General features: G+C 33.4%; 1 protein-coding gene and 1 long non-coding RNA gene across 2 annotated transcripts in view; one reads left to right on the top strand and one right to left on the bottom strand.

Annotated features, from left to right (window-relative positions):
• The window catches only part of LOC118201373 (leucine-rich melanocyte differentiation-associated protein-like), a 190,362-nt gene extending 174,958 nt beyond the window's left edge, over positions 1-15,404 (bottom strand). The window contains exon 1 of the mRNA XM_085807489.1: positions 15,128-15,404. Within this exon, the coding sequence (XP_085663615.1) occupies positions 15,128-15,300 (173 nt within the window). The 5' untranslated portion in view covers positions 15,301-15,404. The remainder of the gene's footprint in view (positions 1-15,127) is intronic.
• Positions 15,405-15,609: 205 nt separating this feature from the next.
• Positions 15,610-18,353, top strand: LOC118201375 (uncharacterized). The gene is made up of 2 exons (XR_004760231.2): positions 15,610-15,762; positions 16,409-18,353. It is a non-coding gene; the product is annotated as an uncharacterized LOC118201375 (long non-coding RNA).
• The last annotated feature ends 2,996 nt before the right edge of the window (positions 18,354-21,349 follow it).

Genomic DNA, 21,349 nt, shown 5'->3' on the forward strand with positions numbered 1-21,349 from the left:
AAAGGCATACAATGAACCCATCTTACATTACAGGAAAAGAAAAAAAGGGGAGGACAGTGCTATATCTCCCGTTCTACTGGACCGATTGACGAAATTCAAATTCCGTTTTTCATGTCTCGAAATCGCGACTTAGGATATATATTAGATTAATATATAACATTGTCCTAATACAGTTATTCTGACACAATCAGAATTTTTCTGAAATAACATACCACGTTTTTTCCACGTTTCGATTCTATGACTCAAATTATGTCTAGATATTAAATTTTTTTATTTTTGGTGAGAAATTTATGGAGAAATATAAAAATTTATCTTTGTTCAATTTTTTTCAGTTTGCGCCAAGAATAATTCACATGGCGAACTTCTCAATTTACAGCAACCTATTTATGTTTCCTTTTTTCTGTTGTACAGGGAGCGGGAAAAACATAAGCTTTTTCACTTCCTTGTACGAAGTAAAAAGGAAGTATTGTAATCGCGAAAACTTTCAGGCAGCATATTTCAACGAAAATATCCATTTTGACGCTATCGAATGCAATTTAACGATGTTTTTGCGTGATATCTGTACGTAAGGACAGAATAAAAGACTCGTTTCCTCCAAAAAAATTATAAAACTGCTTTAAAATTAATTCAGAAGAAAATTTTTCCTGGCGCCTGTACGAACGTATGTACGTACATGCGTACGTATCTCGCATAACGAGTAGCCTCAGAACGAGTAGCCTCAAAAACGAGTAGCCTCAGAACGTTGAAATTTTGTATATAGGACTGCTATAACATGCAGATGTGCAACCTCGTATTTTGGTTGCAATCGGCCGCACCAAACGTATATAAATATATTTATATATATATCCACTCTGTTACCCGGCTCAGTGATCTCAGTTTCTTTACTCTTATATGTTTGTAAATTGTACATTTTTTGCTTTAAAAATGATTGAATTATGTAGTTTTTATCTTCCGGTTAAGGTTTTTATGCCTTTAGTAAATCTGTATGCAATATTTTTAAAATTATTAACAATTTAAAAATTTTTTAAGTGCCGCTAAGCCTTTTTTTATGGCGGCCATTGATTGTTTACATTTGAAACAGCAGACTAGTGGATTTGTTGCCAATCTAGAGAAACTTAGCTTCGCAACAACAAAGATAACGCCTTCATTTATTATTGCCAATTAAATCATGCTTAATCCTTTCTGGAATTTATTCGAGGAAATAAGTGTTTAAGATTTACTTCGTAATTTTTATTATAGATATTTTGAGTTTTTATGTATTTTTGCCTTCTCGCGAAGTGAAAACTGAATTAATTGAATGAAAAATACTCAATCGTCTGTGAAAAACTGTTTCTTTTTTGTTTTATTTGCTTAATTTCTTTTATACATCATTCTAGCTTTATTATTTATTATAGTATTTGAATAGAACATGTGGCAACGATTAGATAATTCTATTCTTTAAATGACATAAATTTTGTGCATTATGAGTTATAATATGAACGAAATATAATACTGTTAAGTGAATCTAGCGCCAGAGTGTCGCTATGGTAAACAAATACTAGAGTGAATTTTAAAGAATGCATTTATTCTATTGTGGTTTATGCGCTGTCGGCGAAGTAGGTTTAATTCAATGTAATAAATTTAAATAAAATTCAAGAAAAAATGCGTATAATTTAATATTCGGTACAAGGAAGTCATGTGGTGTACACATGAGATTTTTTTACTTTACTTTCAAGTAATTTTAACACAGTGCGTAAACCACATTTGGCGAAAATATGCCAAATTTTAAAACGCGCGAATATGTAAATTCACGTATATCTTAAGAAATTTTAAATAAAAAATTCTAATTTTTTGCAGGTATGCTTAGAAATACATCTACTTTAAGACGACGGTAAAAATTTTATAGGTTATAATAAAAATGTTTTTCGAAAAATATACAAAAATTATTTGAAAATACAAATTTGAAAAATAAATCATAAAAAATGGTAAATTTTATTTGAAATTAACCCAAATTTCGAAATGTGAAAGGAAGAACAAAAAAAAAAAAAGAAAAAAAAAAAAAAAAAATTAATGAGAAAAGGTACTTTTCCTTTTCGCCGGCGCAAATTTCGCCAAGCAGACTTTATTGGCGAAAACACATAGTATACACATAATAAATGTTGGCAAATAGTTCTAAGAATTTTTTATTCTAAAGGTATAAACATTTTAATGTCATTTAAAATTTTGTAAAAAAACCAATAAATAAAGACAATAAATTTGTAAAAAGACATTACTTTAAGAATTTACTATCCTTTCATCGTACAACATCCAGATTCGCCGGTTCGTATCACGTGACCACAAGTGATCTCATCTCGCGTTAATTAAGCTACAAAAATGTAATTCTCTCAGTAATTATATACATTAATTTCAAGTTAAATCTTAATTTGAAATACAAGTCTAAATGCCAGAATTATTACAATTCGTACGAATAGCTTACTCATAATTATGTAAAACCGCAGTACTTTACTTCGCTAGTGCATTCTAATTTAACTCTTGACTTTGCCTTTTCTATATTTTCGCCATCAGATGAGTAGTGCGATTGCATCATAATTGACTTAATTACCGCCCGCGAATGGCCTTAGGGCATAAAACTCAACTATTTGGTAAAGATTTTATGTAATTGTATGCCAGTATTGAAAGAAACAATCAATCTGATAAGAAATGGCTGCGATTTGTTTTGAAAATGCAAAAGTTAAAGTAAAAGGTTACCAGCGAAGATATTTCGTTTAGCATCAGTTGTACCATTACTGGCGACTTTATCGCTTGCGCCGGCAAAACGGAAAAGTACCGAAAAAAGAGATATTAATAAATATATACCAAATTCAACTAGCATGCAGGAGCTAAAATTTTGAGAGGTAATTTTTTAAAATCTACTCGTACGATTTTTACAAAACTTGGCAGACTGACTCGAGATCCGTACAGTTAATGGCAAGTCATGCCAGCAGAACTTTTTATCTCCCTCCAGTAACATAACGGCTACCTCAACGCGACATTTTAGAAACACATGCTAAGAAGAATACTTTCTGATTATCCGCCCGCCTAGTTTGCACGTTTGGTAGAAATGTCATGCTTGGAAAGATTGCTATTTTTACGGGAAAAAAAAATCGTGTTTAATGAACTTTTTGTGCAAACAATAAGTAATTATAAATTATAAATTTTAAACTTTTTTTTTTTTTTTTTTTTTTTTTTTTTTTTTTGTTTCTCATGCCACAAAATTCAAATTAGAAACATTTGCATTTCGATTGTAATGTGTTTAGTAATTCTGAAAATTGTCGAAAAAAGGCAAAATTTAGCTATGTTTCAAAAGTTTGAGTGTGATGTGCGAATGAAAGATATATTTTAATAACAAGACTTTTTTCCCTTTCGGATAGCTAGGCGACAGTCAACTTTTCTGGGGTATAGAAGTATAAAAGTAAAGAAAAGCGTTCTTTCTGCTCGCCCTGCTATACACGTGTTTGAGTACACATGGATTTGCATGCTATATAGTATTTAACCATCATTTTGTTGTTCAGTGTCCTCTAGAACCAAAAGTATAAATGCCAACTTTATAAAACTTTGTTTTTCTCATACACGTTTTGTTTTTTATAAAATGATTCCTTCTACTATTATTCATGGAGAGAACATCACCCATGATTCGTATAAAGAACCTTGTCCACGTCTGGTAAATCACATTTAAAACGAAAATTTAGGAACTTAAGAATCAACTCCTCATAATATAATAACATTTAACACCTTAAAACGTACAATTATCAAAATCAAATCCTCTAAAAAGACTTCTCGTTTTATTCTCAGCCAATAACTACGAAAATGTCACCTACCAGCCTTGAATCACAAGAGCAATCGGTGCGGCCTTCGAGAGAACTTTTTATAAACTTGTCGGCTTTTGTGAATACTAAAGTTGTTCATCACTGAACAAGGCATCAGTTACATTTAAATTTCGCTATCTTGTGAATGCTTTAATTTGGTCTGAGCGAATATGTGCGACGTGAATCAAAGAAAACATTTTATTTATTTATTTATTTATTTATTTCTAATGGCAGACAACTGTAGACAGAACAAGCAAAGATGAAAGAGAACAGCAGAACTAAAGAAGAATTTGTGGGTACCGCCGGCAGGCAGCGCTTCTGACTCCGTATAGTGATGAGCACATGTGTGAGGTTGCGTAATACTTACTGCATTTTTGAACTCAAAACACATTTATTACAATTACAACAAGCTCTTTACATATATATATATATATCTATAATTCATGTATACCACAGAAGTGAGGTATAGTCCTCATGACGCGAGGAACCTCTAACGAGGGTCTCTCTAGTCGAGATTTCAAGAGCATTCTGGCGTGTTGCACCGGTGGAAAAAATCTGCAGACTGAATTAGCCGCGACTCCTTAATTTTTCAGTAGTATTTTACATCCTCCGATTCGTTATATCTGAAACGGTATCAGAGGAAAGACAAGGTTAATGGTTCGTCAGCCCTGCTGAAATCAAGAAGCTTTGACGATAGACACAGTGCAGATCGCTAAAATTTCTTGATACTGGTCGAGAAGTTATGTTTCTTGTACTGTCAACTGGAACGAATTATTGCGTCTGCGATGTCAGACCATGTCGTCTGGCACATCATAAAAGATTGGAAATAGTGACTTGCGGTGACCGCACATAGGATTTTTCTCATCTCTGTGTGGTCTGCCGCAAATTCACGGTATAATCTATAAATCCATTTTGTGTCTCGCCTCCCAGTATCAAGTGCAGAGCAACGACTCAGATGCGAGTCATCCATTTCCTCACGAAGGTTGCCAAATTTACAAATTAAATTGGAATAATGTTCATTCGATGTAGATGTTTTAAAAGGCAGTCATCGCCAGTAATAAGACAAAAGATAGCAACAGATTTCTTTCAGGGCCATAAAGGAGTATCAAAAATTTCATTAATCCATACTTTATGACATTTCTTTTCGGTAACGTCTTTTCAAATTCTTTGTAGCCATGTAGGGGTGCAATGTAGATCTACCTCCTAGTGGTGCACCCTGGTAACGCTGAAATACGGTTAAATGATCTACAAACTCTGTATATGCCGCCTGCAGAGTTGTCTACAGGTTCTCGAGTGGAATGCAGGTGGTTTTTGTCAGAGGACTAAGCTTATGCAGAATTTGCATTGTTATGGTATCAAAAAAAAACATAAGCTAGTATTTAAATTAGGCTTAACTGTTAGTAAAATTTAAAATAGATATCTCATGTTCATTGCTAAAATTTTTGCATCATAAAAATTTGAGAATTTGAATATATGCAGAATTTGAATTGTTATGATATCAAAGGAAACATAGGATAGTATTTAAATTAGGCTTAACTGTTAATAAAATTTTAAATAGGTATCTCATGTTCATTGCTAAAATTTTTATATCATAAAATTCTCAGGATAGGAGTGATAGTATGTGAACACAACGAGAAAAAAGTAGTATTTTACACTTTTTTTCCTTCGTTTGCATACAGAAATCTTATTCAAGGCTTTTGCCGACATAAGAAAGTAGAATAATGCAGATAAAAAAGAAAATATATATTTAAAATTCTCGTCATCAGCTTTTTTACTCTTCTTTTATGTCTGGTAGATTTACATAATCTTACAACATAACCGCTGGAAACAACAATCCTATTGCATAATTCCATTACGTAATTCATTGAATAAAGTTACTATCAGTCACGCTATTTAAAATAAAACATAGTTTTATTGCGCATACATAATTTTCAGTTTATGGGGAAAATTTCTCATGTGGACACCGCATGACTACCGTGTACGGCCAATTAAATTATACAGATTTTTGCTACACTTCGTTTAAACTTATTTCCTCGAATTTCATTAGAGATATATTCCTTATTCAATTAATTCCGTTCGCACTTCACGGCAGGACAAAAATACATAAAAACTCAAAACATCATCATAAAAGCTGTAAAATACGGAAATACATAAAGCACTAAATACTAAACACAATAAAAAATTTTTTTTGCTATTAAAATGAGGATTTCTATGCCAAAAGATACAATTCGACCAGCGGGCAGGAAGACAGCTTTTGCGGTGCACAAAACTGAAAGTTTACTTTTGGTCCCACTCGGCAAAATGACATGGAAGTTGATGAATAAACTCGATTCACTATTCTAAACACCATTCTAATTCTACACTATTCTACTTGTAAACACTATTCTACTAAGAGCTTCACATGTAAACAAATGGAGGCCTCGTTAGGCTTAGCAACACTTAAACAACTTTTAAATTGTTGATAAGTCTGCAAATATTGCATACAGATTAACTAGGAAAACCTTCACTGGAACATAAGAACAACATAGTTCAATCACTTTATAGCAAAAAATTCACAATTTACCAACACATAAGAATAAAAAAACTGAGCTTACTGTGCCGTGTAACAGTGATTAACCATAATATATATATATATATATGGCCCACTTAATTATCTTAATTATGTTATTTGACCCGATTAATTATGATATATATATATATATATACGACTATGGTTCGAAATTATGACATATATATATATATATATATATATATATATATATATATATATGTGTGTGTCATAATTTCGAACCACAGTCGTGATGGGTGAGTTATAGAGCGATAGGGAGAAGTTGATACCAAACTAAGTTCAGTTAGTTATCATTTTTATTTCCAGATTGGCAGGCACACTAGAATAATTCCTCGTAAGCAACATACTCTTTAATCATACAATTACGATAATTTCTCATACACATTGCTTTTTTTAGAAATTAAGATGCAAGCATTTTAGACAAGCGAAGCCGGGAGATATTAGCAAGGTAAAAGCTAGCAGAATAATGACGTAATTAGCTCGCCAGGGTATTTATACTAAATCTGAGGTATAAGTAGAGCTAGCCTGTGATTGGTTAATATTAGTTTTAGTTTCCCTTTTTCAGTAGCGTTACATAACGTAGAAAAATCTCAAATTTGGGAGAACAGATAATGAATTTAGGGAACGAGCACCAAATCTAGAATGTTAATTTTAAGATCTCCAATTATTTTTAAAGCAGCTATCGTATTTTGTTATATCTTACATATATACGTCTGGTGCGGCCTAGCGTAACCAAAAAGGGAGATGCACTACTACATGTTATAGCAGTCCCATATACAATTTTAACGCTCTGAGGCTACTCGTTTTTGAGTTATGGAATATCCATGCGTAACATACATACAGATGTCGCGAAAAAAACACCTCTTTTGAATTCATTTTAAATCCATTTTACAATCCATTTTGGAAAGAAGAGTCCTTTATTCAAACGTTGTTGAACTCAATGGCATGAATTTTCTAAGGGAAGCAAAACTTTTACGCTATGCACAATTCAAATGACGGATGGGTATCGACACTGGTGAAATAAATTAAGAGAATTTTCATATTTGATCTACGATCTCCAGAACTACTGGGCAGATGTTAATAAAATTTGGATTGAACATAGGTTGATATAATACAAACAAAATAAACTTTCAACAGTTATAATAGACACACATGTTCGTGTATAACACTCATGGAAGTCTGAAAGGCTGAAACAGCGGTTGCAGAAGCCACAAAAGAAATGGGTTAATGGGGGTACGGTCCCCTCTTACAGCCATACAGGCCTCGCAGCGTGATGTCATACTGGAAATAAGGCAGTTTTTCAGTTCCTTTGGCAATTGGTCCCACTCATTCATCAACGTTATTTTCAGTTCCTGAATGGTTCTCGGATGAGGGTTTCGAGTTGCAGTTGCCCTCCCCAAAGCATCCCAGATATGCTCTATAGGGTTGAGGTCTGGAGACCTGGCTGGACAATCCATCCGGCGAATATCCTCACTTTCGAGAAATTCGTCGACCAGAAGACCGACTATGTGGCCTCGTGTTATCGTCCTGTAAAATTAACTTGGGTCCCACTGCACCAGGAAAAGGCGAATATAGGGCTCCAATACCTCATCCCTATAACTCACACCAGTCACAGAGCCTCTGTTAAAGACGTGGAGAGGTGCGCGGCCATCCAACATGATGCCTTCCCAGACCATTACACCGCCGTAATTGTTGATTTCGCGGGTAGGTCCCTGGCTTTCTCCATATGAAAGTACGGCGAGAATCGGAGTTTAGGCTAAAACGGGACTCGTCGGTGAAGACAACGGTCGCCCATTGCTCCGTACTCCAATCACTATGCTACCTGCACCACGCTAATCGGACTCTTCTGTCCGTAGAAGTGAGCGGGACGCAAACAGCCGTTCTGCTGGCAAACAACCCTCTTTCATTCAGTGTTTTGGAAACAGTCACCCTTGTTACACGGGTTCCTGTGGCTGCATACAGGTCTCGAGAGACCTGAGAAGCTGTAGCCCCTCTGTTATGCTTCGCTAAAATGGACAAATAGCGATCTTCTCTGTCCGTTTTGGCTCTAGGATGACCTTGCCCAGGCTTTATCTCGATGGATCCAGTACCCTGGAAAACTGCTTCCATAGGTTACACCCGACGCTGGGCGTTAAACTAACTCTCTGACATATCTGGACTTGCAGATTGGCCTGCTTCTAGCCTCCCCACAGTCGCCACCTCATTCGTTCATCTAAACGTTGGGGGTTACTCATTTTTATTGTTTCGATGTGAATTTAACAGATTGCTGCAAGATAACATCAAGAAATTCGCCGAGTGTGCTAGCGAATAGTGGTTTTTTCTTCAGTTCAATTCTTTTCATGCATTTCGATAAAATATGCAACTTCTCTTAATTTATTTCACAAGTGGATATAAGTTAAATGTAACAGAACACAGGATAGAGTCAAACTCAAATAAACAGATTTTATAAATCGTTTCTTAGTTTATCTTTTCTTAGTGTCTTTGCTTTTTATATCCATATAACGAGGTGTGCAACTTTGCAGCCAGCTAAACAACTACAGATTATACCATGTCAGAAGTACCAACTGAACAGAAATAAAAATAAGCCAGAGACACAAGAATACTGAAACGTCACCAGTAGTCAGCTGGCGAACTAGTAAATTTACTGATTACACCAATGTGAGAAGTTCTCCGCCTTATCGTAATCACGTTACCTGGTATACAGGGACAAAGACAAAAGTCGCAACCTATTCATTCTAAATTTTTTCTTTTTTTTTTTCCCTTCAGCAGCAGGCAGCAGTCGGACACACAAGCTCAGTCCATAGCTCTATGTCTTTAAACACCGTATTTACATGGATAATTGAGGTGTATTTGCTGGTCGTATAAAATTGGTTCGGTAGTCCACGGCCCGCCAGTCTGAGACCAATTGCAGCAGTGTTCTGATGGTTTGAATCTAAACTTTGGACATACTATTAGATTAAGTCTTTATTCCTGCCTTTATTTTCGCAGTCGTTGGTCGTAAACAAATACTTCCAAATACAAAAAAGGAATTTTAAATAATGCATATAGTTACATTTCGACACTTAAAAATTCAGTTTTCAAAAAATTACGAAATATAACTTTTTATATGTTTATTTAAAAAAAAAAAATGCGCTTTTACTTCAGAAAAACACGAAACACCTGATACTTGCTCAAGAAAATTTGACCGAAATATTTAATTGAAAGTTTGAAATTAAATTTCAAAATTTCATAAAGCTGAACAGCAAATTGTTTAAATTTGTATGTAGCTATAAATTAAACATCAGTTTAAGAAGTAAATCTTACAAGTAAGTAATCACTAACTTAAATATTAAGTCCTTATAAAACTATGAGTATTAATACTAACTGTAGTTTTTTCTGAAATTACAGTTAGTATTAATATTCTAACTAAAATATTCTAAACTAAAATATTAGCTTAGAACTTTGTAGAGGTATTAGGTTATTTCGAAGCAGGAAAGATGAAAAATGAGCAACGCCTTCTCCGGGACTCGAACCACGGGCCTCTCGAATAATCGTCGAGCGTGCTGACCACTACACTGCTAAGGCATGCTATAAAGGCAGGAGAAATACCTTATAATCCGCCTTTTAAAGGGCGACTGGGGATTAGGTGACCCAATTGCTAAATCTTAAGGGGGGGTAGAGAATCATCATCCACCACCCTTTTAGTTCGGACGCCACTGTAGACATTAGGTATTTTTGAAGTAGGAGACTTGAAAAATGAGCGATGCCCTTGCCGGGAATCTCGAATACGTGCCGAGGGTCCTGACCACTACACTACGAAGGCATGCTAAGAAGGCGGGAAAATACCTTATAACTTAAATTTTCAAAAGCATCAATATCAGTCTAGGGACAAAATTTAACGTTTCTAATGGAATAATGAAGAAGAACCAAATATTTTCTCAATGCTCTACGTGCTGAGGATGATGAGTCAATCAGAGTTTTCACGCTATTCAAAAAAATTTTAAGTTTTTAAAAATTAAAAATTTTAAAATTAATTCTGTGTACTGTAGCTAAAAATTTGTATTTCGTTCAATTTATCTAAAACTTTAAAATTAACATTAGATTTCAATAGCTAAGACCTGCCAATTCTAGAGTCCGTTACGTTCCTCTACCATGAATTTATCATCTATACCACAAGTACTGACATTGAGGAGCTATAGTTTGCTATAGTTACTTAACAAACTAAACAATATTAAAACAATGAATGTTTTTTTAACCTTTATGTCTTCATTTAATTTTTTTAACATTATGCTTAAATGATGTAAATTATAATTAATAAACAGTATTTCTAATATTCGAAATTACATAACTTTCATATAGAATATTGTTTTCGTTATTATTACTGATTGAAAGAATCTTTTTCATTATTAATCGCAAATAAGTTTTTAAATTTACGAGAAATTATATCGATGTCTCGTGCTATAATTACTTTACAGGAACTTCCGCGCAGACATCTCAGGCATATTTTCTTAATTTAAAACATTTTGGGTTTTAATATTAATTATTTTGAAGCTTGTTCGTATTTAGTGCTAAACTGTTTCTTTGTATTTGAATTCATGAGTTAATCCGTCCTGAAACTGATATCATTCCTTTATCACTAACATAACTGCTACCTACGCACACACAAAATCATTACAGGTAACTGAAAAATCATATCTTAGCACATTCTTATTTTCTAATTTATTTGTAAATTAAAAATAGAAGAGCTACTTTGGCGGAATGTTGACAAGAATGTAACATAATTTCACATTTTAGTAAAAAAAAAACGCAAGCTTATAAGGTATTTCTCCCGCCTTCTTAGCCTGCCTTCGTGGTATGGGGATTTGCACGCTGGGCGCACATTCCAGAGATCAGTGGTTCGATTCCAGACGCAGGCGTTTGCTAATTTTTCATCCTGCCTGCTTTTCCAATTAACCTACCTAATGTCGCCCTTAAAAAAGGGGAAGTATATAAGGTATTTCTCTTACTTTCTTGGAATGTCTTCGTGGTGTGATGATCTGCACGCTCAGCGCGTCCGCGGTTCGATTCGAGGCGAAGGCGTTGCTAATTTTTCATCTTATCTATTTCCAAAAATACCTAATGTCTCTACAAGTTTACTCAAATATACATATGACGATGTATGTTTTGCGGAAGATGAAGCCAAGTCACTTTTTAGCATGGCTGAAAAAAACTCCTGCGCATATTATGATTGGAATGTATTAGGGAAAACACAACTAGTTTGATGGTTAAAACGTCCTTTTAATTTGAACAGGAGTATTAAGAATAGATTCGGAAAATACATTTTTGCTTAATTGGCAGGTGGTTAGGATGCTAAACGCCCGCCTAGAATTTCTGTGTACGCCGTTTACATTTTAGATAATAGGAAAGGAAACTGAGTGAAGACACGTGATTTTCCTTGGCATAGCAAGCAGCAAAAGAGTGATGCGTAGTATCTGCAGTAGTATTTATAAGCTCTGGAAGACATTGTTTTAATTCTGAGCGGCGATTGGGCAAAAGATTTCGCATTGCTTTTACTGCAGAGATTATTGTAGGGAACGGCAGATTGCAAATCATGGAGGTAGGAAGTAAGATGGAGTCGCCCTAAACAAGTTTCTCCGTACCCTACTCTGAAGCACCGGCGATCCCTACGTGGTGACCAAAACATTGGGTCATTTACCATTGAGTTCTATGGGATTTGACGCGTTCGGGTGTAAATATTTTGTAATTACGTCGCAAATATACATATAAATGTATATATTTTCTTTTTCTACAACACTTCAGAGTCCTAAGTATGTGAAAACAACATATTTTTAAACAACATTTCATTCTGAACGGAATTAAATGCTATACTTTTCACAGGACGGTTTTCTCAGAATGGTTTAATTTGAATGAAATATTTTCACAAGTTTTAGTTAATTACATTAGAAAAAAAATAAGGTAATTCGATTTTATTCGGTTAAGGTACAAAAATTAAGATCAAAGTTTATTGTATTATTAATATTAAAATTATGCATTATTTCTTTTCTATTTATAGAGCTTCTTCTTAAAATACTTTCTTAAATATGACATGATTTTTTGGCTTTTTTTAAATCGAAAAATGTAAGTCAATTTATAATTAATGCTCTATTCGGTTCATTTTAAATTAGAGAATTATTAGGAATTAGCGAAATACTTTAAAGTATTTGACTTTCTCTGAACATTTCTAAAAGGGAATAAAATAAGTTTTTTTTTTTTTTTTTTCCAAGTATTATTTAAAACTTGTAACTGAGTTATTATAAAATGTAAAGGGAATAATTCTTTTAATTATACTTATCAGATTTTTTTTTACCCTTCATTTCAACAATACATATTCCAAAACTCTTTATTACGTTCTTAAGTGCGCATCTCATAGCATTTGCTTTACAATACCTTTAACAGATTGCTTTCCAATACGACCAATTCTTGCTTAAATAGTTTTATAACGTATTTGTCAACAGGATTTCAATTTATGCTTACAGTTCAATATTAAGGTTATTATATATTTAGATAACATTTATAATCATTATAAATTAGATACATTTAATCATTAGATTTCTTCACAGTACTTTCACAGTTGTTTATAAGTGAATAAATTCTTCATTTCAAATACATTTATAAATAATTTAATGAATATTTAAGTATTTTGTCAAAGGCAGATACATGCTTTTTGCAAGCACATGCATAAATACCCATACATATTTCCTATTTATCATTTCCTGCATGTGCAAATCTTTAATTTCTGTGCATTCACTATATTTTTCGTGTAAAGTAATTTACACTAATTTAGCATACACCCGAAAGTTTTACATAAAAAATATATATGAATATAATTTGAATGAAAATTATAAGTATTATTTTTAATACCCACTCAAAGGTCAGTTTTTCTTCAAAATTCCTCCACGATGGCATCTCTCTCTTTAGGCAGATAGCCCTTGCATGCGTTACTCTATTCAATAAAAACTTAAACTGACCTATGTGCCTAATTACAAATATTTTAACATACATAATTTTATATTTACATTTAGCCATCAAGTTTCAAACTTTTCAAATCTTCTAGAAAATAAATTTTGGCAGATCTCTTTTAGCAATTTTCTTAAAATCTATATTTTTGTAGTGCAACAGCTTAGAATTTTATAAAACAAATTCATAATCAAAATCGCTGTTGTTAGTTATCGAAAAATAACCAAGATGTGATTTTTGCGTAAATGTTAGTAAACTATACAAATTGCTATTATCCATTACACTATGAATGTTTCTTTCATGCGAGAGTGTCTCTTTTTCGATTTCTATGGAACTGTCGTGTGTCGAAATACTATCAGAATCTTGTCAAGCGAACTTCTGGATGTAAACAAAGAACACCCGGTCTGGTGACCCAAGCTTCAAAGCAGTGCTTCACTTCTAGCGCGGAATGGCCCCTCCTCCCTTTCCTACCTCCATGTTGCAAATAGAAGGGAAGAGGGGTGCAAGACTCTCAGACCCGTCTGTCCGGGGAGTTTTCCTTCAGGTGCGGAACTGAGTCGTATTGTTGCCTGTATGGTACCCAAGGTTCTTGACCAACTGCCGGCGCAATCTTGCTTCCTTGCCACGATGAATTTTAGTGGGCTTTCTCTGATATCAGAGAAGTGAGATTTGTCATAACAAAAACAACCTCTATTTTCAAGCACTTTAATCTGGACTATAAGTTTGTTTGGCTTCGTAAATTAAATAAATAATATTGGAAAAAAATCCCATTGAAATAAAAGGACGAATAAACCTCATTAGAAATGAAGAATTAGTGTTTTGAATGGCATTAAAGAACAATGTTTACTTGAAAAATTGAAGAATGAAATGGTTTTGTGATAGTCATTTTCCTTGGTTCTGCTATAAACAAACTTAACTATTTTTTGCAGGGTCTGATTCATCCGCCCTCAGTTAATCGGAAGCGAATTGTATCGGCATTTTGGTCTCTTTGCCTTCAATTTTGCTATCAATATTGCAAATTTCTTTCTATCATCATTCATGCAACGGATAATTTTTATAAGCTGTGAATTTTCAAGCAGTTTCAAGTTTATATTTTTGTTTCTTACTGCCCAAAATAAAACGAATTTTAGATGACGTTTTTAACACTAATAAGCTATTACGAAAAACATTTATTTTATTTCTAACAGCTACAGCTCATGAATCTCTACCAAAAGACCTGCTTCATTTTTCTGGTGATCATGAACATCTACCAAACTTAACTATAATTCATGTGTCAGCTTGACCACATTCATTTACAATAACAGCATGCTTATTTTATATTGTATTTATTCTTTTATTGTAGTATCAACAGCATATTTACATCGTATTCATTCTTTCAATGCTAGAGCAGTAACTTAATATTTCATCTCGTATTAATTGTTACGATAACAATGTTGTATATTAGTAAAGCGCCGTGAATATCTGTTTTAAGTCATTCAAGAGACACATTTAAAAAAGACGTATAAGCTAAGTTTCTATTTAAGAACGTGATACGTATATTATAACTGCAGAAGCTTAATTTTATCATCTTGCTTTTAATTCATTTAAGATAACATGCATAGTTTTAAAAAAAGTAAATATTTCATTTTTTAAAATAATAAGAGTTCAGCAACAGGATACTTCATATAAATCCTTCTTATAGTTGTGTAGTTTAAGTCAAACATATTTTAAATTTGTGTGACTATAGTCACAATAACACCTCATCGAAATTCGGACTTACCTGATCATATTATGACTGAGATCCAACACTTCCACCCAGTGTCCATAACAGTCTGCCAAAGTGTGCGGTATAGTTCTCAAACTTTGGTAAGCTGCAGTAATTTTCTTATCTTTGTCCACCACAAGCCGCACAATGTTACCTTCATTGATCATTATTTGAACATTAGTCATCATCCTCAGAGTTAAAATCCTCAAACTCTTTCCCAGGGAACTGCTTGTTTCATCAAATCATAATCATTATACGCCTGCGTTTCATGATCCCTTCTCTCAAGCTATATATTCTTATCGCTTTAACTGTTCCTGTGATCACAGCCGGTTGCTGATAAGTTACGAAAGATTTGATAAAACAGAATTCGAAACATCACGAGCTTTTAACAAGTTAAAATAAAAGATAAAAAAAAACAAAGATAAAAGACTGAAAATGATGAAAGATTTTTTCGATAAGATTTAACGAAGTCTTCCAATTTTTTTTTAAAACCAAACTCTGTTTTCTTAACACTTGAAATAGTAGCTCTTTCATACGTTATTGTTTTCTAAAAGCTTTTGTTTCTTTACACTACTTATCAGACTAACAAAGTGAAGTGTTTAAAACACAATACGTACTTCTCAATAAGATTTTGAAGCACTTCCTTGGTAGTAAGTTTTTTCAGTATTTCTATCTTTAATATAAACCATAAAGTACTTTGTTCTGCCCTGAATACTATATAACAAGCAGAACAATATTTCAATTATGTTTTATGTGTTGTTTTAAATTTATTAATTTATTTATTTTATGAAGTCTGATAGAGTTTTAAGATTATTTCTAACTTGTTTAATTCTGAATTTAGGCCTTTTTACTTTATCTGTAAGTATTTGTTAAAAAGTCATTTTAGCTTTACTATTTGATTTTTAATCAAATGTAATAAATAAATAAATAAATAGTTTGAAAAGTAACAAAAAACATAGCAAAGTACCCGTATAAATTATATTGATAATAAATTACAAATATTTACTTTTGGGTAGAATGTATACTTAGAACCTCTCAAATTAGTGATGAAAGATTTAATTCAGTCTTTAAGATCTCACTAAAAAGACTTTGTGTACTAGTAATATGCTGCTTAAAATTATGCAGGTAGAAGAAAAACAAGCAATATTTTTAAATATTCACATGAAATGTAATAAAAATATTCAAACACCACGTGGTCCATTAATGTATTTCAAATTAATAATTTCCTTAAAAACTAACCGTTTGTTTCGAAAAAGTTAAAGAAGTAATGTAGTAATTAATTTTCTCCTTCCTTAGCACATGCCTTCGAGGTGTAAGTGGAAGCTTCCCTACTAGTAATCGGAGGATCCGCAGTTCGAATTCCAGCGAGGGCATTGCTGATTCCTCACTTTTCCCAGCTCCGAAAGAAATCCAAATGGCTCTACAAGTAGAACCCGATATAAAAATGGAGTAGATGATGATCCAACCTGGATTTTGTGGATGGATTCCCTAATTTCTAAGCGTCATTTAAATGGAGGAGATCGTAAAGAATTTTCTTTTCCCTTACCGCAAGGCTTTGTGGTAATTAGACGGTTAGCAATTATGAATTCTGGAGTTCAAATTCTGGAGGAGGCATTGCTGATTTTTCATGTTTTCCGAACGCCAAATAAACCTAATGCACTCTACAGTGTTTCAGTCAAAGAGAAATACTTTCCAAAGTAATGTACCTTATTCTCATGATTATTGAAATTAAAATATTCTAAAAATTGTGGAAAATGAAGAAATATTTCTCATGAAATAAAAATAAATAGTACAATATTTTTTTTCTTAAAGTCAACAGTAATGCCAATCAACGATCACGATAACTTAAAGATAGGGGTTCAAAAACCATGTAAAACAAGTTCTTCAGTATCCACCTGCGAATACATGAGTTTAGAAAACATTTAATCGATCACGTTAGTATGCTAAGGTAAATTCTATTTCTATTCAAACTTTCTCGCTTAAAGTGATAGTGTTATTGAAGTGAATCTTCCAAATACGTAAACAAGGTATTCCTAACCATTTAATAAAAATTTAAAAGAAGAAGTACTGACATGGAATTTTTTCATAGTAATAACATTTACAGAAGTAATTTTGGTACACCATGAAATGTTTTTACAAAAGGCTCATTTATGCTTCAAATTCGACCTTCCGGAAGAAAACGGTTATTTGCGGAGCGATATTTTTCCAAATATTTAGTATGACAGGTTGACATAAAGAAGCCACCATCAAAAGAATGGTCCAGTATTTAAGGTGAGGAACTTCACGGCTCCGAGAACAAAAAGCTTCAGCAATAAATTTAAGCGACTGAAAAGTGTATTTATGTTATAACTCAGTCTTTTATAAAAATTGCTCATCGAACTAGATTTCCACTTACGAAAACCTTTTCTCTTAAGTGTTAACATTATTGGCTCTTTTATATTCTCATTTTCGATCGTAAGTACTACTTAATGCTATGTTTTGAACTTTTAAGAGTTCTTTTCACTTTTAAGTGGTATCAATCAGGTTTTAAGCGCATATGAATACAGTGCTACTTAAAGTGCGGTTTCCTAAAAAAAATTATATCTTTCAATAAAGCTGACTTGCTCAAAAGCGTTCAAATTTTTTAAGCAATTTTTTTTATCGTACAAAGTACCTGCTATTATATAACTGTTGATTTCATATTTATTTATGTCATATATTATAGGAAAATATATAAAGAGGTGATTAATATGAATGACTAATGTAATAATTATATAGAGGAAGCTGAAATGGAAAACCGTAAGAATGAGTGTTAATAGAAAGGACTCACCCGTAGTAAATAATATATGTTTTCTTACTGATTTATTTTTGATTTACTTTTTGGTTTACTTTTGATTTATTTTTCACGTCGTTTATTACTGTGATCAATACATATCCGAAATGATTCCATTAACACGAATTCTTACCGGTTTTCTCGAGAGTGTTCTCGAAGGCAGGTCAAAAGCTGTATATATATATACCCTGCCTGTACGCGGAGTAACAGGATATCTTGAGGGTATTTAGAGTAGGTTGAGTTCAGAGCGATCGACAGAGTCAAGAGCTGTACTTTAATGCTTTGCCGTGAAGCTGTCTTCACTGTTGTAACCTGAAGGCTGTGTTTTTGACTATTTCAGCGTGTTTATCGTATTTTTCGACAACTGTATAAGTGTCTTTTGAACTCTCCTGTATAATACTGACGAATAAATTGTATTTTGATTCTTCACCCAGTGTTGTCACTCCAAATCCATGAACCCAAGTATTCTTAACAATCACGTCCCATGACGGTGGTTTCGCGTTGGCGTTGTAGCTAAGCAGAAAGGTTGAAAAGAGAATTCCTTTGAACTGCTCCTTAGCTGCTTTCTTGGCCATGTAATTCATGGAAGAATGGCTGCCAGAGTCTCAAGGAGGTTGGACTTTTACTTCCGCCCCAGTTCTGAGGAAGAGCAACCTGGGGAGTCGAGAGTCACCCACCCCTCTCCCATCTAACAAACCATACAAGAGGACTTTCGGCTCGCCATATATTTAGAGAATTCCTATGCTGCAAAGACACTATACATTTACGAACATCATGCCTTCTTCGGGGTTCGAACTCGGGCTCTTCGGTGCGGTAGACTGCCTTAACCGCTATGCCGTCTGGACGGCAACTGTTCCTTAGTGAGAGACATAGGAAGATTTCACTTTTACTCATTTTCCATTATCTTTATTTCCTTTTTTAATAAATTCACGAAATAAAAATTTCAGATGAACACTTTAAGATCGTGAAAAATGTATTCTCCAAAAATATCATTAAAGAAAGTTTTCAAGAACACGCAGTATGCAAACCATCAAGGCAGTCGAAGGCAATTATTTGATAATATGGAATTTTATTAGAATCGTGAAATTTTAGAACAGCTTTAGATAAATCACAAAAAATGCCGAAACTTATGTACTCTTTTTACTTTGGAAGGTTTACTTTCATAAAGGGATACCTAAAAAAATTTAATTAACTGTGAAATCCGTGAAAACAACCATATACATAGCCTCTTTTACTAAAAACCTTACTGAAACGACAAGTGCATTGTAGTTTGTCCACCTTGAACTTAACAATCTAAGGCGTCTTTATCAATTATTGCTATGCAAACATTCTTTTTGCTACTTAATTTGTTTTTATTATATTATTTAGAGTGATTTAGAATGCTAAATCGCAGTGGCATTACAGAACACAGAAAACTCAAATACTCAGGTGATATTCTAAAGAAAATTAAAGGCCTGTCTAAACTGGCGAGCTTTGATGAGTCAGTTTTGGCTTCCCTCAACACGAATTGATTTCTAGCAGATGTTTAAGTGACATATCTGTGTTTTGATTGCCTACAAAATAGTTCGCTCTTCTTCTTGGAAATACAGATCGATAAAGCGTGATCGCAACAGGTACGAAGCATGGTACTTTAGAGATATTCAGTCTTAGTACTTGTACGTCTAGACAGTTCTGGTCATTTCCAATGATGGATGACTTACAGGCTGCTCACAATGAGGACGTTCTTGAATCTGAAGTCACTTTTTGTCTCAAGTTTGGAATTAAGTGTGTAAGGTCCCTCACTTGAAATTCTAAGTTAATGTTGGAAGTGAGGGACCTAGGAACTGATAAGCGAATAATCGCTAGAGTTCGAAGACAGGAAACAACAAGAGAGAAGGGTAAATAACCCTTTATTATTTCTATAAGATTTAACAAAACTCCGCCTGGGAGTGAACAAATAAAGTCCGCACTTAGGACTTGAACTTAAAAGACTAAGAATTAAACTAAAACTAAAATTAACTAAGTATAGCCAAAGCTATCAAGGTTCAATGAGAGTTGGCCTCTTAACCTATTTTATTACGAAGCTTAGCAAGGGCCTGAGTACGGCCGAGCATAAAACAGCTTTGAGAGAGAGAGAGCCACCAAAAAGGCAGACGCGCGTAGTTCAGAAACTCTGTTTCTCTCTCTGTCTCAGTAAGTAACTTCGTGGTTTAAATACCGCTCCTTCTCATTAAATATTCAGCAAATTCCAAAACTACGTTCTGGCCGGAAGTAGTAAGTTGAAGTTAATTATTTGACAGGAAAGGAACTTTAACTTAAAATTTAACTGTTAATAAAATTAACATAATCCTTACAAGTGTTTTTAGATTGTTATTATCCACCTTCGTGGGGATCTCACAAGCTACTAAGGGTAATTTTAAAGGCAAAAGGGTACTAAGGGTAGATTTAAAGAGCGGACTAAGGCAAGTAATGAAAATTCCTGCAACATTCGCAGAGTAGGTCAACTGTTTCGTGGTCGAGGATTTGCATAGACATTTCGTTTCCAGATATATATGTCAGAAAAAGTAATAACTCACATAATGTGTGGACTGTGATTCTAAACTAATAAGTGGACTGTATAGCAAAGAACTAACTAATTTATTTACAGTAATTAACTATTCAGATCTAATACATGCTCTGGCATGTTGCTTAGCCGAATCCAGATGACAAAGTGAGAGTTTCTCTCCCTATCCAATAGGTGGCGCTATATTCTAACTTAACATGCCGCCGCCCGTTGAAATTACAAATTTCAACATGTAAATTACAAACAAACATACAATTTAACAAATCAAGAACAACTAATTCTACAATACAATATGAAAGCTAATAGATAATCTTTCATCATGAATATAATACAAAATAATGCAATATTTTAAAAACATAAACATTCACTATGCTACAATCGAACTTATTCTTAAACAGTTACATTTTAATGTAAAGCACAATTTTCAATAAGATCATAATGTAAACTAAGCATTATTATCCTGGATAGGTAATAAACAAATTTTACTAATACATCGAATATACACAACATCTGATGTTTTCACTTTAACAACTCTGGCCTTATTATCTCAAATGACTTAATACCTGCTTTCCATAAACCACCGAAATTTGATGCTCTAGGTGGAATTAGTTTCCAATTTATACCTTCAGATGTTAAGAAATCTGCTATATCAGAATTAGATTTAAGGACTAAGCTATGCAATTTTTTCAGGTCTGAATTTGCACCAACCATATTAGTACCGTTATCTGACATTATGGTATTACACTTTCCACGTCTAGCAATAAATTTTTTAATAGTAGCAAGTAATGAATCTGTGGTTAAATCAGTTACTACCTCTAAATGTATTGCTTTAGTAGCTAAACAGATGAATATAGCAACGTACACTCTTGCATAATTACCTTTT

The sequence above is a fragment of the Stegodyphus dumicola genome, chromosome 1, assembly GCF_044657685.1.
Source record: "Stegodyphus dumicola isolate Sdum_Otavi_A_Nest chromosome 1, ASM4465768v1".
NCBI lineage: Eukaryota > Metazoa > Arthropoda > Arachnida > Araneae > Eresidae > Stegodyphus > Stegodyphus dumicola.